Below are 16,435 nucleotides of genomic sequence, written 5' to 3'. Positions count from 1 at the left end.
TTTTTCCTCTTTGGCATGATGAAATTCTTGCCGAAACAAAGATAAACAAACATAAATGCAAGAGAATGTCAGAGGTGAAACTCAAAGGTGTACTCTCTTTTTACAAAGACAATGTCAATAAATCATGATTATTATGAATTTCATATTCCTTTTTGGGTATTAATAAACCAAAACTATGTTATTTATCATAAATGAAGATCCCTTTGCGTCAGGCAAGACGGTTGCGTTACTTACTATGCAACCCTCCCTCCCTCTCTTCACTAACTATGCTAATATCGTGTATATTATGATATTCTGTAATCATATTAGAGCAAATTTCCTTTGTCTGCATGTTTGTGATGGTAATTGCTTTATAGCAAAGAAAGATAAAGGAAAGGAGAACGCATTTTCGAGAAGTTTGGCAGCAAGGAGGCTTTCTCGCCACTGTTGGAGGCGCCTATGCTCGAGGCTGTTCTAGAATCGGCAGGAGTGTTGTGGATCTCGTCGTTACGTGAGAAATGCCGCGATTTCTGATGCAATACCTCGTCTAGATTCAGCTAAGAAGTTCTAGAAATCCCTGGAGTCGGTGACGTTCGCCGTAGGCTCCGCCCCCAGAGTGCCGTATAAATACGACGAACGAACTTTGGAGAGGAGTGATCGTAGTAGAGAGAGTGATCGTAAGAGGAAGAGATCGTAAAAGAGAGGGATCACCAGTTAGTAAGAGCCACAGATCAGATTATCAGTGAGAGATCAGCAGCAGCAGAGATCTTCCGTGAGATACGAGAAAAAAGGAACCGACGAAGTATCAATCAAAAGAAGAGTTGTTCGAGTGTTGGTTGGATATTGGTCTAGTCGTCTTCCGGTGTGGACGGCAGAGTTGTCTCTACGTTGAATAGACTTCGGAGAAGAAAAGGGGAGAGTTCCTGCCTTACGATTAGACTAGTTCCTGCAATACGGAGTCAAGAGGACGTCCGCTTTCGCCTTTCTCCTTTTGTGAAGCCACTGCTTTGAGTCACTAAACTGGCCCGCATGTATTTCAATTGTGTCACTGTTCCCCCAGTTCATGCAGTGTAAGATTCTATCGTTTTATTTAAATAGGAGATACCATTCTGCATTTACCTTTGTTAGTAAGCTTGTAAATAAACCTTTGTTGTGTTAGTGTTTCTTTCTATATCCATATCCCCAGTTTCAACTGTTTGTGTTGATAATTTTTTTTTATTATTATTTCATATCGAACCTGAAGCGGACCTCCCTCAGAGGCCATAACATTGTGTCGACCCTTTCCAGGAATTTCGACACCGTAACATTGTCTCTGAGATCTCGGAGTCCATAACAATGTTAGTGAGATGTTTTACTTGTCTTTTCCTCATTGGCATGATGAAATTCTTGCCGAAACAAAGATAAACATTTGTAAAAGCAAGCGAATGTCAAAGGTGAAACTTGAACGTGTAGACTACTTGGGGTTTGTGCTCACACTGAATCGTGGTTGAACTTGGTAGCTGACTGACTCCCCTTCTGTGACTCATGGAATCTCTACAGATGCCATTGCTCGCAATTTCTTTGACAATAGTTATTATAATTTACGATAACAGAAGAAATATTGCATTTTCATGTACAGATCAATGTTATTGGCTTATTGAGTTACGTTTACTAATTACCCTGTAACTACAAAAGTAAGAGGAATTTTGACAAAATATTTTGTATATGTATTCTCAGTTGCCATATGAAGCTCCATGAATTTTTTCATGACTGCATTTTTTGCCCTATAACCCCATATGTAAGGGTTCTGGCTGGCCCCTTTAAAGGTATACATTTGGTATTTGAACTTTCAAGATAGGCAGTTATAAATGTTTTTAGGGGAGGTTGTAAGTATCCGTAGGTTTTAACTATCCACGGGGTAGTCTGGTATGCATCCCCAGCGAATACGGGGTCCACAGTAATACACAGCAATGTTTTATTCACTAAAAATACAGAAGGAAAATACTGATATTTTTCAACTTACCCGTCTATTGATCAGAGTAAACTGTGACTTTTTACAGTGCATGCAAACTTGTGTCTCGCTATCAGGCACCCATACAGCGGCATGAGTCTCTGCTGCTTTTTTACCACCTTAAAAAAATTAGCAAAAGTACATTATTTCAACAGGTATAATAACTACGTATTAGTGTATCCAAACTCTAAATATGTATTATTAAAATATTTCACCAAGAAATTTCTTCATACAAAACATCAATCATTTGGACTGGAATCCCAAGCTGAGATCTAAGGAATGATCTACAGTACATTTCAATGCACTTATTCTGAACAAAATATTTAAAAGTTATTTCTACTCTGTCCTGTAAATAATGAAATTTTTTTAAATATTTGTATTTTTGCTAACACACACACACACCTGAGGTCTTTACATATGGGATTAAATTTCAGCAAGCTGAAATCAGGCCTCTTAAAACTTCAGCAAAGGTGATTATGGTAACACTTACCAAAGGTAGAAGTACCATCCACCTAGTTGGAGTGCACTCAAATCCAAGCAATTTAGCTTTTAGCCCAAGTAAGAAAAGACTTTAGGTTTGTATGCTAGGAAAAATACATATTATAAAAATTTGCCATTTGGTCCTACATGAATACAAACCTTGTCTTTACATATGGGGAGACTTACTTTTGGAGGGATGAGTCAAAAGTAAATCTCTGAACTGACTGGTAGTTTGGCTAACCAGAGGAATAACTTCCTGGTCATGAAGGAGCAAAGGAAGGAGACCGTACCTTTGATCTACTGAACAAGAGATGTTCAATTACCAGACTTCTGGGCATTTCAAATTGAGGGAATATAATGACCTTGATCTGAAATGGTTTGGATGAACCCACAGTGTCAGAGACTATAAAGCTAAGAATAACCAACTGGCTTGCTCATAGTCAGTCCCTCTCTCTCCTTGCTAGAGAGAAGGGAGGATTTGCATCTATTTATCCAAACAGAACTGGATTACAGATAGGATACTTAGTCATCTAGATCACCTGCATGCACACCAGTCCAGCATGTGACAGCTCGTTCACTGTTCCTCTGTCCACTGGAATAGGAAGGAAGACGGGAGAAAGGGAGGAGGCCAGTCCCACACACATCTCCTTGCAGCCACACACCTTACTCGAGATGCAAACCTGTCCCTCTAGAGCTGGGTGAACTACATGACTTGTTGAGCATCTGACAGGATCCAAGGAAAAGGAGTCTAAGGACCTATAGGCAACATCTCCCTCCCAAAAGAGAGAGAGAGAGAGAGAGAGAGAGAGAGAGAGAGAGAGAGAGAGAGAGAGAGAGAGAGAGAGAGAGAGAGAGAGAGAGAGAGAGATATGAATGTGAGCTGCATGATTACATTCCATCCTATTATTTGCCTAACAGGTTCTTGCTGAGTGCGATGGACAGACCGACGACCCTGGCCTTGAGAGATCTTGCCAGAACATACCGACATCCACCTGGAAGTTTAGAGGTATGCTCGTTTGCTCATCTCACTAGTCAGAGAAATGGCCAATTTGACACCATTTCTTGGGCAACTTGAAGCTAACTAGTTTACGGAGGGAACGTACGTATGTGTCATACTGTCATTGGACCATAAAAGGGGAATGATCCATCTCACTGGTCACCTTCAAAACATGCAGAACAAGTAGGTAGATCAGAACAGCACCAACTTCAGGAATTCGAGAAAAGAAGGACTATGATCAAGCTTCTTCTGAGGTTGCACGAATTTCCAGAAGTCAAGGTGCCAAGACTGAACTGTCCTTATCTCTTGACTTCATTGAAAAATTATTGTAATTACATCCATCTTGCTTGTGATGTCTGTTTGACCACTGTACCAAATGTACGGCTGTCTTCTCGTGTACTTACACTGCCATGGAGTAGATGAAAGTACTCTAGGCCCTCTTGGTGACCAAGGCACTACCGTGGTGTCGTTGCTACCACTGAGGAGTGATTATTTTGGATCATGTCGTTGCTATTAAAGGAGTGCCTATTGGGACACCAAGGATCCTGAAACAATCTTGAGAGCCTCACAATATTCTTATCTCGGGTTGTGGATCAACTGGTAATTGCAGCAGCAGAGGTAGCTACTGCTTACATCTCCCACTCCTCACAAGGGGAGTGTAACTACATCAAGTCAAAAGAAATGGAGCTCCTAGACATCATTTCTTGACTGAGTAGGAACCAAGAACAAGTTGTCAGAACTTGGTTTGGAGGTGTTGTTGATCTTCTGATGAATCAGGCAAAACGACAGGAAGTTGTGAGCTGAATCAGGGATGCGAAAGATGTCTCATATGTGCCAACAGCATCTATAGTTTCTAGGGGGTCACTCATCCAAGTAATGACTTGTCCCAACATTTATGAACATCGATGCATAAGACGTCTCCTAAACGTCAACAGAATTCGGTGATCAAGGGGGTCACGTATCCAAGTTACCGACCTAACCCTCTCATTGCTAACTTCATTGACCGATTGATTAATGTTATTTTCAATGTGGCATGGTCGCTAGGCACAGAGCTGAATAGTAACATATTAGGTGTTGAGACGAAGGACATCTTCCTAGATCAAATAAATCTTCAAAATGTAGAGGTCTGCAGACCAACTGTCATTAATACTGACCTTAGTGATCAAACTTGTCTAGTCATACATCCCTCATACTGGAATGTGTCTGGTTGACTGGTATGCTGAGCGTACTGTGGTATTGTCATTTTTTTTTTTTTTTAATACAGAAAGGGAAAAGAATATTATTTAGTCAGTAAGGGGGAAGAAATGGGTTTTAAATTAAAGGCAATGAATGGGTTTGAGAGCTGTTTTATATGGAAAAGTTTAATATTTATCATTTAAAGGTACTACAGTTGAACCTCTTAAAACCGGCATTCTTTGGTCCAGGAACTCCCAAGGTTCAGCTTTATTTTAAACGAGCTGCCATTACTAGTTTGATGCGCCACCACCAGGGTGGTGCCATGTATTGTTTACAACTTCAAGAGGGCAAAACATATGCCATATATTATTGTTTTTATGAAAATAGTTACATATTAGTAATGAAAATATGTGAAGTCAAATATGTTTTTGATATTAACCAGAAGCAAGAGAATTCGCTCAGAATTGCGTTATTGCTAAACAAACTCGTATTAGCCATCAGCTGATTTGGCCGCTTCTGCTGAATACTGGCTTAGATCTGCCGTAGTATTTATAATACAATACTAATATGAGAATGCATACAATATTATTGGATACAGTGAAGTAATGTATAACATTTTAAAGGATTTATGGAAAAGATGTATAATTAATAAAATAACACCATGCATTTTTCGGAACAGTGGGCGGACAAGAAAGAACATGAAAAAACATCCCCTGACAACGTGGAGCGTAGTTACAAAGGCTGCCTTAATTTGTATCATATTTATGTACAAAAATAAAAATACCCTATACGTAATATATTTTCACACATTTTAAAACATAAAAGCATAAACATTTAAAAAATTGACACATCGATCACTAGATTTGCACTCTTTTTAACTCGATATTTTTGGAAGAGGGGCAGATGGCAGCTTACAAGAAAAAACATGAAAAAACATCGTATTTGATAACGTGAAGGGCAGTTTCAAAAGTTGCCTTTTTATCATAAAAGCATGAACATTTATAAAATCGACACCGATTGCTAATTTGCACTTTTTTTAAATCGATATTTTCGGAAGTGCAGCAGGCAGCGGCAGCGGCAGAAATTAAGGATGTTCTAGCTACTTTTCATAAGGTACAATCATTTGTAGAAAAGAGACACCCCGAAAAGGCTTACACAGGTCGTATGCTTGCGCAGTTCGATGATGTTTGCCTGAGTCGTTTCAGGAACATTGTGAAAAGTAGGCAGAAGCAATCTTCCTTGGATAGTTATTTTTTAAAGAGGCCTTTGGTAGGAGTAAGAAAAAAGGAAGATCCAATTGATACTACGAAAAAACAGAAAGTTGAAAGTGGTGAAGAAATTGAAATTTTGTAACAAAAATTAACCTCTTCATTACCGAAAGTTTGTTTGGAGGTAGGTGGGTACCACCATTCAGGTCTACTACACCGCCCCGGGTGCATAAAGGTGGTACGCATATTACCACCAAAACTCCTCTTTTCAGATAGGGACTTCCAATCATTCTGTAATTTCGGTTTGAAGAGTTTGGAGCAAAATAAACAGTATGACACGATGCCAGACGTATGATGAACCCATCATACGTCTCAACAAAAAATCACAAAACCAGACAAGCGTAAACATGTAATAACTTCTACCCAAGTATAAAACCAGTTGCATCATCATTTACTGTATTTATTTATTTATTCACTTATTACATTTTACAAATAAAAGATATGAACACCAGATAAATGAAGGTAAAAATAAAGCCTTATAGTAACTTTATATATAAAAAACCAAACCAGAGAAAAAGCGAAAAAGATTTTTTCTGAGGACAACAAACTTGAAAAATTAGTTTAGATACCCCTGATGCCCCTAAAGTTGTTTTCTGTGATGAAACTAATCTTAGAAAACGTAGAAAATGACATTGACCAATTTTTGAAAGATATACTATAAAAGTTGCGATTTCCATATTTATTGGCGGGGCTTTCGCTTCAGTTTTTGCTCTCTTTTTTTTTGTTATTACGTGCTTATTTACTGTTCTATTTTGATAATACTTTATGTGCACGTTCCAGGTAGATATACCAACATTCTGTAAGACCGAATTTCTATTCAAGACTGTAGTTTTCTCACCGACCACCAGTGTCCCTTGTACAAGGGACACTGAGTTTCACATTTTTTTTCATAAAATCATTTATTTTCCCTGTAGGATGATAAAACTAACAGAGAATATGCGTTATTATAGTGCTAATAATACCTGATAATTTCATTAGCCTGTCTTGATTAGTGTATTTTTGGCAAATATTTTTACGATCGGCACCACTCCAAACTGGAGTCACTACCGAGAGATTCAGTTCGGCAGTGAACGCAATGTTTACATTCTGCTCACCCACCCGGTAAAGAAGGGGTTAAATTATAAAAAAGTAAAAAAAAAAAATGTAAAAATCAAAAAAGGAAAAAAAAATTTTTATTTTAAATTTTTGGTAAAGTTAAGTGTTACGGTTTCGTTAATATGTTTTGTAAAGTCTACAGTGGGGCCTCGCTTATTCACGGATCAGCAATCACGGATTCAGTTAATCACGGGTTTTTCCTTGGACCACTTCTCAGTCTATATATTGCTGGTATGAATCACAGCATCTGGGCTTGTCGGTGGTAGGCTAAGCCTCGTCCGGTTCCGATAACCAACAAATGCATGAACAGATTCACATTATGATATTAACTGACAATAAAGGTAATAAAACCATTCTCACCTTATATATTAGTGGCATATCTTCATAATATATAGCCTATTCATGGAATAATTCCACGTCACTGACATCAACTTGTAGTTGAGCGGCCAGCAGAAATGTAAACATTGAGTTACACTTCACAGCACCTTTGTCATTCTTAACCTTTTAGAAATGTTAATAGTAGTAGTTTAATTACAGTAGTAATAACATTTAGGAGAACATAAATTTTCAATTCGAACTTCATTATTGTTTTGGTATAACGTTATCAACTTCTCTGAACACTGCAGTCATACAAACGATAATTGTCATAGATTATCGTATGTTGTTTGCAATCGGCGACAAAGCGTAAACGTAATAAAACCATTTTTACCTCATATATTATTGTCATATATTCATAATAAAATGCAAATCTTATATATTATTGGCATATCTTCATAATAAAAAGCCTCTTCAAGGAATAATTCCTTGGGAATCCATTTTTCAAAAGACAAAAATACACTTTACATGTTTACAGTATACAATGAACAATGATTACTTTATTTTGATGTGATTACATTAATATTACAGTATGGTACTCTAAGCAGTACAGTAACTATTTTTTTTATCATAAATGTATATTCATTCACGAAAAAAATACATATGAACACCATGACGTCACCGTTCTACAAAATACAGATGTACTTTTACGTAAGTATCCTCTAAACTCTGTCATAAATCACTTCACTTACTTTTTTGTGAAGCCCAAATGCTACGTATATTCCGGAAAATTAACGAAATCACGAATTTTATCTTAGAGCAAGATTTGCTAATTACTGATTTCTTCTTCTTTTCATGACTAAATGCATTTTTAGAATAAAACTCATTCACAAATTTTCAAATACTATGAATGTAAATAGCAAAATCTCTCTCTCTCTCTCTCTCTCTCTCTCTCTCTCTCATCACTTGTAGAAAAAAAACTATAATACTGATCTATTATTATCGTAATAAAAGAACAAGATGGTCCCCGAAAGAATAAAAATATGTATTGCCATATTTTTATTCTTTCTGTGATTTACGAAACTGTGCTTCAATACAACTTTTATAGTTGACTCAATGATTATCACATATTATAACAGTATACAAGAGAATATCTTATCACTATCCATGTTTCATTTCTTATCATCATAAAATATTTAAAATAAAAATTTCATTGTTATTCTAGAGCTAAGATAGTCTAGTCCCAAGCTGCTCTCTCAAGCTATTCTCGTCCTAAGCTGCTATCTCAAGCTATTTAAGTAACTCTCGTCACAAGCTGCTCTCTCTCTCTCTCTCTCATCACTTACAGAAAAAACTATAATACTGATCTATTATTATCGTAAGAAAAGAACAAGATGGTCCCCGAAAGAATAAAAATGTTGCCATATTTTTATTCTTTCTGTGATTTACGAAACTGTGCTTCAATACAACTTTTACAGTTGACTCAATGATTATCACATATTATAACAGTATACAAGAGAATATCTTATCACTATCCATGTTTCATTTCTTATCATCATAAAATATTTAAAATAAAAATTTCATTGTTATTCTAGAGCTAAGATAGTCTAGTCCCAAGCTGCTCTCTCAAGCTATTCTCGTCCTAAGCTGCTATCTCAAGCTATTCAAGTTACTCTCGTCACAAGCTGCTCTCTCTCTCTCTCTCTCTCTCTCTCTCTCTCTCTCTCTCTCTCTCTCTCTCTCAATGAAATATGAATTACTGTATCATAATATCATAAACTATTATGTATAAATTTAATAATAATAATAATTCCATTAATAAATTAGTTTCTTTTAGCAACTAAATTGTTTTCCAAAATAATTCTTTCGGTAATAAACGTCCATCAGCTGATTCTAAACGTAAACAAAAGACAAAACTAGATTTTTATTGCTGTATTTTGCTGTTTATACATTAATATTATAGTTGAGTGCTGTAATCATTACAGTAAATCATGTTTTTTATCATAAATATTTTCATTCACGAAATAGATATACTATGTACTTTTAGTTTGGTGCAGCAGCCAAATCATGAAAATAAAGGAATTGTTAGGTAATTATAATTTTGTTTGCTGATCTGATGCAGGGGAAGTTGAAGATAGGAAAGAATAACTTTGAAACTGTCTTGAATTTAGTTTAAGGTGATAGTTGAAGAAATATTTGGTGCTTGAACTAAAGTAGGCAGTTATAAACATTGAAATAGTGGTCTTGGGTGGGTTAATTATTAAAGTAGGCGGTTTAAAGCAATTTTCAGGGGGGGTACCAGGATAACACGGGTATTTACTTATCACGGGGGGTTCTGGGCCCTATCCCCGTGATTAACGAGGCCCTACTGTAGTCTGTTTCCTGACATTTTTAATGTATTTCGTAAAGTTAAGTGTACGTACTACATAACAAATTTTCTGCCGTTTGTCCTCCTCTGTCGCCACTTTCGGAGATAGCCTCACTCGAAAGGTAAGTTTCCACATTTTACTACATACGTACGTATGTACGTACAGTAATTCTTGTATACCATGTACACTAATACACTTTATTTACAGGCACATATTAGTAGTATGTATTAAGTTTGGTATTGAATGGTCCAAATTGTTGTACTACTGTATTTCATTGTTTATTGGTCAATTTAGCTTTATTATAAAATTTACTTGGGTGTTTTTGTAGGGCTTGGAACGAATTAGGCAATTTACATTTAAAATACGGTTCAAGATACGAAAAGCTCAGGTTATGAAGGCCGCCTCGGAACGGATTAATTTCGTATGTCGAGGTACCACTGTATATCTTTAAGGGCATTACTACATTTTACGGTGAAATAATAATATACAGTACACTAGTTTTCAAATAATATTAGGTCTCTTACTTACGTATGTTTATTTGTTTTGTAATATAAATAAATGATTTGCCTTATAATTAATTTTCAAATATTGATAAGATTAATAAAAAATTAGCTATTCCCAGTCTTTTTATATACTTGGTGGAAGGAGGGCAGGTTTGATATACATATTGGCAGAGGAGTTATTCATTCTCTCTCTCTCTCTCTCTCTCTCTCTCTCTCTCTCTCTCAGGAATAATTCATAATTTCACTCTTGATGGTCAGATATATGATGTTGCCATTCAATGGTCTCTCTCTCTCTTTCTCTCTCTCTCTCTCTCTGTGTTATGATGGTCAGATATATGATGTTGCCATTCAATGGTCTCCTCTCTCTCTCTCTCTCTCTCTCTCTCTCTCTCTCTCTCTCTCTCTCTCTCTCTCTCTGTGTTATTGGCTGTAGGTATATATTTTTAATGGTAAAATGTTTAAGATGTCTTTGAAATGGTAATAATATAACCTCAAAGATTAATACAGTAATAGGTTAGTAATTTTAGGTATATTTGGAGTAGGATCTTATTTAAGGTATGTATTTGGTATCTGAACTTTCAAGACAGGCAGTTATAAGCATTTTTAGAGGTGGTTCTAACTATTCGCAGGCTTTAACTATACATGGGGGTGTTTGGTACACATCCCCCGCAAATACGGGGGAACACTGTAGTCTTAAAATAAAAAACATTGTGTTCAAAAACACAGAATACACAAAATTAAAATTATATATAAGGAGAAAGGATGAAAACTTCTGCAGACATGTAGCAGGATAAGTGAATATATTACAAAGAAGAAAAACACACTGAAATATTTCAATATATACGCAAAGTATCAACAAAAATATTCAAACACTGACGAGGAAGCCGAATGGCTGGACAGAGAAGGAACGCGCACCTCGTCAAGACTGAGGCCAAAAGTAAACTGTAGATTTTAGTGCACTTCGACTAGGTGGGCGGTACTTCTGCCCCTACCTTCAGTAACTGTTACCATAACCACCTTGCAAAAGTTTAATGGGTGGAACTCCAGCTTGCTGAAAATTAATCCCATATGTAAAGACCAGGGTTTTTATAGGTGTAGGAGCAATTCACATTTCATTATGTGATGACCTACATTACTTAGCTACAAGATGTTATATTACATGCCATAATATTTTAAAAAAACTGCGTTCTAAAATTAACTTCTTAACAGGCTACAATTAAATCATTCATCAAAACCCAACAGGCTACAATTAATTATTTATAAAGATTCATCATGCGAAGTAAGTGAATATTTACTCTCAATTACAGGATAAGCATGAAAAATAATAATGAAGGTCAAACCTAAATATGATTACTACATATTAAACCAATGACTAAGCATTTCAGACCTAAAAATTTTTTTAGTTTCAAAGGCTCTCCTCCAACCACAACTACGACAAGGACATACATGATAAGTTTGTACCCGAGATTTCATTTTTGCATACTCAACTAGGTGAACCTTCATTTAACACTATGACAAACCATAAGAAAGTAATCAATTAACTGCAGAAGTAATGAAGACTCCAGACAAACTAGCAAACTGAAAATGCATCCTGAATGCATTTATTTTTTAACCACAAATTCAAGATTTCCATATAAAGACCACATACTCAAACTGAATGGTTAAAGATTTGACTGCCTTTTATCTCAATATCATAATAACAATTTCAGGGCAAAATTATATCATTATTACACACATGATAATAATGCTTTTTCATATTTTCTCTTCCCTGCTGTGTCAAAGCCATGATCAAGAATGTTACATACTGTACATAACTATGAGATGTTAAAAACTAACAGCATTTGGTATAAATATATTTAAACTTTTACTCTTACAGTTCAACCAGATCAGTCTTAATTTTCAAATGCTCAATTGGGATGACTTGATACAATCATCATTAAATCATATGAAAATTTTGGAACAAAACTTTATTTGGTTGGACAGCAAAATCAGAGGTGAGCCAAGAGAGAAAACAAGACTACTGAGCATCACATTTCTAAGTACATAAAATAATAAAAAATGGAACAAAAAAGTTACTTTCAAACAGAAAACATAACTTACTTTTACGAAGTAAGTCTGTAACACATTTATTTATGTGTGCCATCCATTCCGCTTTCTCCGTTGCTGTTGCCGCATAGACAGCAAAGGATTTTGTTGGGGTCTTTATCAGCCAACCATTTCTGAATTCTGCAAAAATAATTTTTAATGGCATAAGACCTCTTTGGGTCAAAGGACAAGTATGATAAAAAAAAAACCAAGATTTTCTTGGTATTATGAAACTTGGTAACTATTTGAAACAACTAAATTAATGTTGTTTTGCAAATGCTTGTTGATTAAACTGAAGACAGTCTCATACCTAACACACACACTTACAAGGAATAGATCAGAGAAAAATTACAAGATGTAAAGTCATTACATTTATTGAAGAGAATCAAAAACACTGAAGCAAGCAACAAAAACGCACAAGCCCCAGGGTTTTTGACCCTCGTAGCAGTTTGAAATTAATTTTTTGCTGCACAAAGCCATTACTACTACATATCTCTCTTACAGACTAATGGTTTTCCAAAATCAAACACCCCAGCTCTTGTAGTATATGGCATATATACAGTAAGACCTCATTTTAACGGACCGGAATCAACGGACTTCAGATTTAATGAATAAACCCGGTCAAGGGTAGTAGAGCCTGAGAGAACTGTTAAATTACAAAACCATCTGTGTATAAGAAAGTTTTGGTAACAACATGTATCTTATGAAAAATTGGTTATGTAAGGATGATGGCATTACAAATGCTGTTTTACTTGCTGAATCCTTAAAAATTCAAAATAAACAAAATAACAAAGCTGACTTCATATCATGTTTTTCCTTAACACATTGCCTAAAAGGAAAACATTGTTTTAGTTATGTTTCATCGCTGCCACAAACCCCTGACAATACGATAATGTATGATAATTCTAACCTATCATTTACTACTAAAATAATAATGAATTTTTAGTGAAAAATGAATATTATGTTATCCTTAAAGTTATTACTACTGTGATTACACTACCAATACAATTTCAAAAGGATACTGAAAGGTAATGTTGCTCATAGGATTGTCATAAAGTGACACAATTGGGACAGTGCCCTATTCTAGGCACTCGGCATTCCATGAGACTAGGAATAATTTTACCCAGCAAAAATGCTATAAACTTAGCTTAGCCTACTAAGGATGTATATTTTAAAGCATGGCTCATTTATACATTGTTTTGATTTAATGGGTTGGTTTAATATTCCTCCCTAGTCTAAATTTTGTGTAATTTTCAATGTCTCTTGATGAGATCTATACTTGTGTAATTTTGTTTTCTCTCTAAGGAGAATTACTCTTTCTTGATTCTATCCCAGTTGACTTACACTATCATTCTCCAAGGAGAAAATTCATATACGTACTGTTTAGCGACTGTAATAATTTACCCAATGGGAAAATTGATCATATGCGTAGATGTAAGGCACTAGGCAAAATTATTTAATGAAATTGTAGGGATATTAACGCCCCTACAAACGGGTCATATCGCCCTATCAGGGTTAATTAACAGTATGCATTGCCTTAAACAATAAGCTGACAGTATTATGCAGGATAGAATTAAGCATACTATTAACCTTGTAAATTAAGATCATCTGATAATTAATTGCTGTTCATATTTAACAGTTTTCTAGAGTGACACTGCATTTTGAGAGTAATGAACTTTTTTTTTTTTTTTTGCTATAACAAATGATTAGTTACCAGTCACTTTAGCCATGTCACACTCTGTTCTTTAATTTTCTTGATTTGATCAATGTTCAAGAAATAAATAATTTTAGATTCTCTGCCTGTAAAGTAAGCACTCAAATGTGAAGGTTATTATCCGCAGTTTTATATTTTTATTTTATGTCACGAGTCTACTCAAAGGGGTATGGAAGGTATGGTTGTTCAAATAGTCATTTGTCCTTGTTTCCGGCTTGGCTTGGCAATTACAACCAGTCTAAGGCTTGAATGTCCTCTAGAATGGAGAGATGTTCACAATTTATGCAAGAATCAAGGCTAAATAACTAATTCTAGAAAGATATTTGAACATTCTTTCAGTTGCCCCTCCTCACCAGCCTATGTTCCCTTTCCAATTGGCTGCCTTTGAAATAAATCCCTGCAGGAATGCAGCAGGACCCTGTAATTCAGGAAGGAGAAAGTGGACAACCTTATGCAGGACATGTGGGAAAAGAGCTGTGAGCGAGGTTATAAAGCCAGGAGACAAACGACGATCTTTCTTAGAACATCGCCATCTGCCAAGAACTTCACTCCTCTCCCCCCCTCGCTCTTCCTTCCATCTGGGGACCCCCACATGTTCATTTACTTAGTGCTTGCCCCTGATTAGCAATTCGGAAGAAAACAAGACCATGGACATCCAGGTATTGTAATGGAGTAATTTCGAGTGCAGTCAGTTACCAGTTTTTGCCTCGTCTATACTTCCGTTTCATTCTTTCCAAGGTGACTTTCCCCCTTTTGGCTCAGCATCGCATTCCCTATTTTAGGTTAATGTAACACAGTTCACCATTGCTACCATCAATGCTGTAAATAATTCCCCTTGTGATGCTAATAGTGATATTGAATCTGTGATGTTCTCACCTAGACAAGCATCTGCTACATCAGGAAGTAACGTTGTTGTTTCATGTTAAACATCCCCTAGTTAATTAAACAATACAGTATCCCTTCCTGTATAAGCTCCCAGTCATTCTATATCCCTGTGAGTGAACTTTGATGTGAAATAATAAGAGAGAATAGTGTTTAATGTTCCTCGTGTGTCTATCGAGTGAACTTTGATGTGAAATAATAAGAGAGAATAGTGTTTAATGTTCCTTGTGTGTGTCTATTGCCTTAGTACTGAACCTAGAATACTTTCTCTTCGCAGATGCAAATATCTTGCCTAGTTGTGAGAGGAAATTTGGAATCCCTTGGAAGCGGCACTAGGACTATTCAGCAACCCACTGTGTGCAAACTTTATTCTTGTGCCTGGATTATTTCCCAGCCACGTGTCCCGGTTGACCTGCAATTAACTGCCTTCCATTTAATTTCTGGACCCATTCAAGTCTATGTTAACCTTAAGGTGTAAATTGCTTACTCACGTAATATAATGTAAATATAGTTCAGTTAAACTAAATCTCTAGAGTTTTATATAAATTTTGCCCTCCATTGATACCAGTCTTCAGCCTTAGATTTTTTGCTACGGTTCTGTTCTCTTGCAAGGTCTTTTAGGAGTGCCAGAAAGTAACTTCTACAGTTTTCAGACACAGAGAACGAGAATTTATACTACCACATCACTCAAAAAGTGAGTAGAAGAGGATAGAAAGGAGTTGCATGTCAATTACAAGTCTTCATCCGCCAGGAGGAAACTAGAAACTAGACAAAAGATCTTCAGTGGGCTCACCATGAACAGATGACCATGGAAATTCTTTTCTTAGCAGTGTGAAACTGGCTTCTTAAATAGTGAGAGAGGAAATGTTGACCTACTATGGGAAGCAGAGGATGTTGATACTGCCAGAGATGTAGAGAGAGGGGTCAAGATCACTGGTTTGGGGAAACAGGAGCCAGAAAAACCTTCAACATGAAGATTTTCATCGTACTTGAAAAAGGTTAATGACACATCACTCTAAAAGTAAGTAGAAGAGGATACACAGGAGTTGTCCGTTAATTCCAAGTCTTCAACTGCCAGTAGGAAACTAGACAATTGTTTGGCATGAGGAAGCATAGACTTGGCTCTCTTGTTCACTTCTACCAGAAAGTTGTCTTTAACCCCATCTCCAAGTTTGGTTGTTGGTTTTGAAATAACAAACATGCTCTTCTTCCTCTGAACCACTAAGTAGAGGGGCCAGTGGTGATTCCTCATAAGCTGCACTAACAACCACTCCAGGATCCTTGGTGATGCCCAAGACTGTTCCACGAGTGTTAACAGGAGATCTTGTTTACAGGTGTACACTAGCTTCCAAGTGCCACAACTACCTTCTATACAGAAACTGTGAGGAAAAATGTTCTTCAAGGGGTCAGACAAAGAGATTATGACTTCTTGCCATTTTGTAATTTGTAAAGTGGCTATCTGCATTTACCCATACACCCTGTAGTAGTAGTAGTAGTAGTAGTAGTAGTAGTAGTAGAGTAGTAGTAGTAGTAGTAGTAGTAGTAGTAGTAGTAGTAGTAGTAGTAGTAGTATAGTCTCTTT

The 16,435-nt window shown here is 36.2% G+C and overlaps 1 protein-coding gene across 7 annotated transcripts in view; it reads right to left on the bottom strand.

Annotated features, from left to right (window-relative positions):
• The window catches only part of LOC135221777 (pleckstrin homology domain-containing family F member 2-like), a 117,883-nt gene that overhangs the window by 59,401 nt on the left and 42,047 nt on the right, over window positions 1-16,435 (bottom strand). For all 7 annotated transcript variants that reach the window (XM_064259611.1, XM_064259607.1, XM_064259612.1 and 4 more), the window contains exons 4-5: window positions 12,273-12,398; window positions 1,982-2,088 (exon numbers count right to left, since the gene is read on the bottom strand). In XM_064259611.1, the coding sequence (XP_064115681.1) occupies window positions 1,982-2,088; window positions 12,273-12,398 (233 nt within the window). The remainder of the gene's footprint in view (window positions 1-1,981; window positions 2,089-12,272; window positions 12,399-16,435) is intronic.

This window comes from Macrobrachium nipponense, chromosome 3 (assembly GCF_015104395.2).
Source record: "Macrobrachium nipponense isolate FS-2020 chromosome 3, ASM1510439v2, whole genome shotgun sequence".
Classification (NCBI taxonomy): Eukaryota; Metazoa; Arthropoda; class Malacostraca; order Decapoda; family Palaemonidae; genus Macrobrachium; species Macrobrachium nipponense.
Note: the sequence above shows the minus strand (reverse complement) of the source record. Positions and strands in the feature narration are given on the sequence as shown.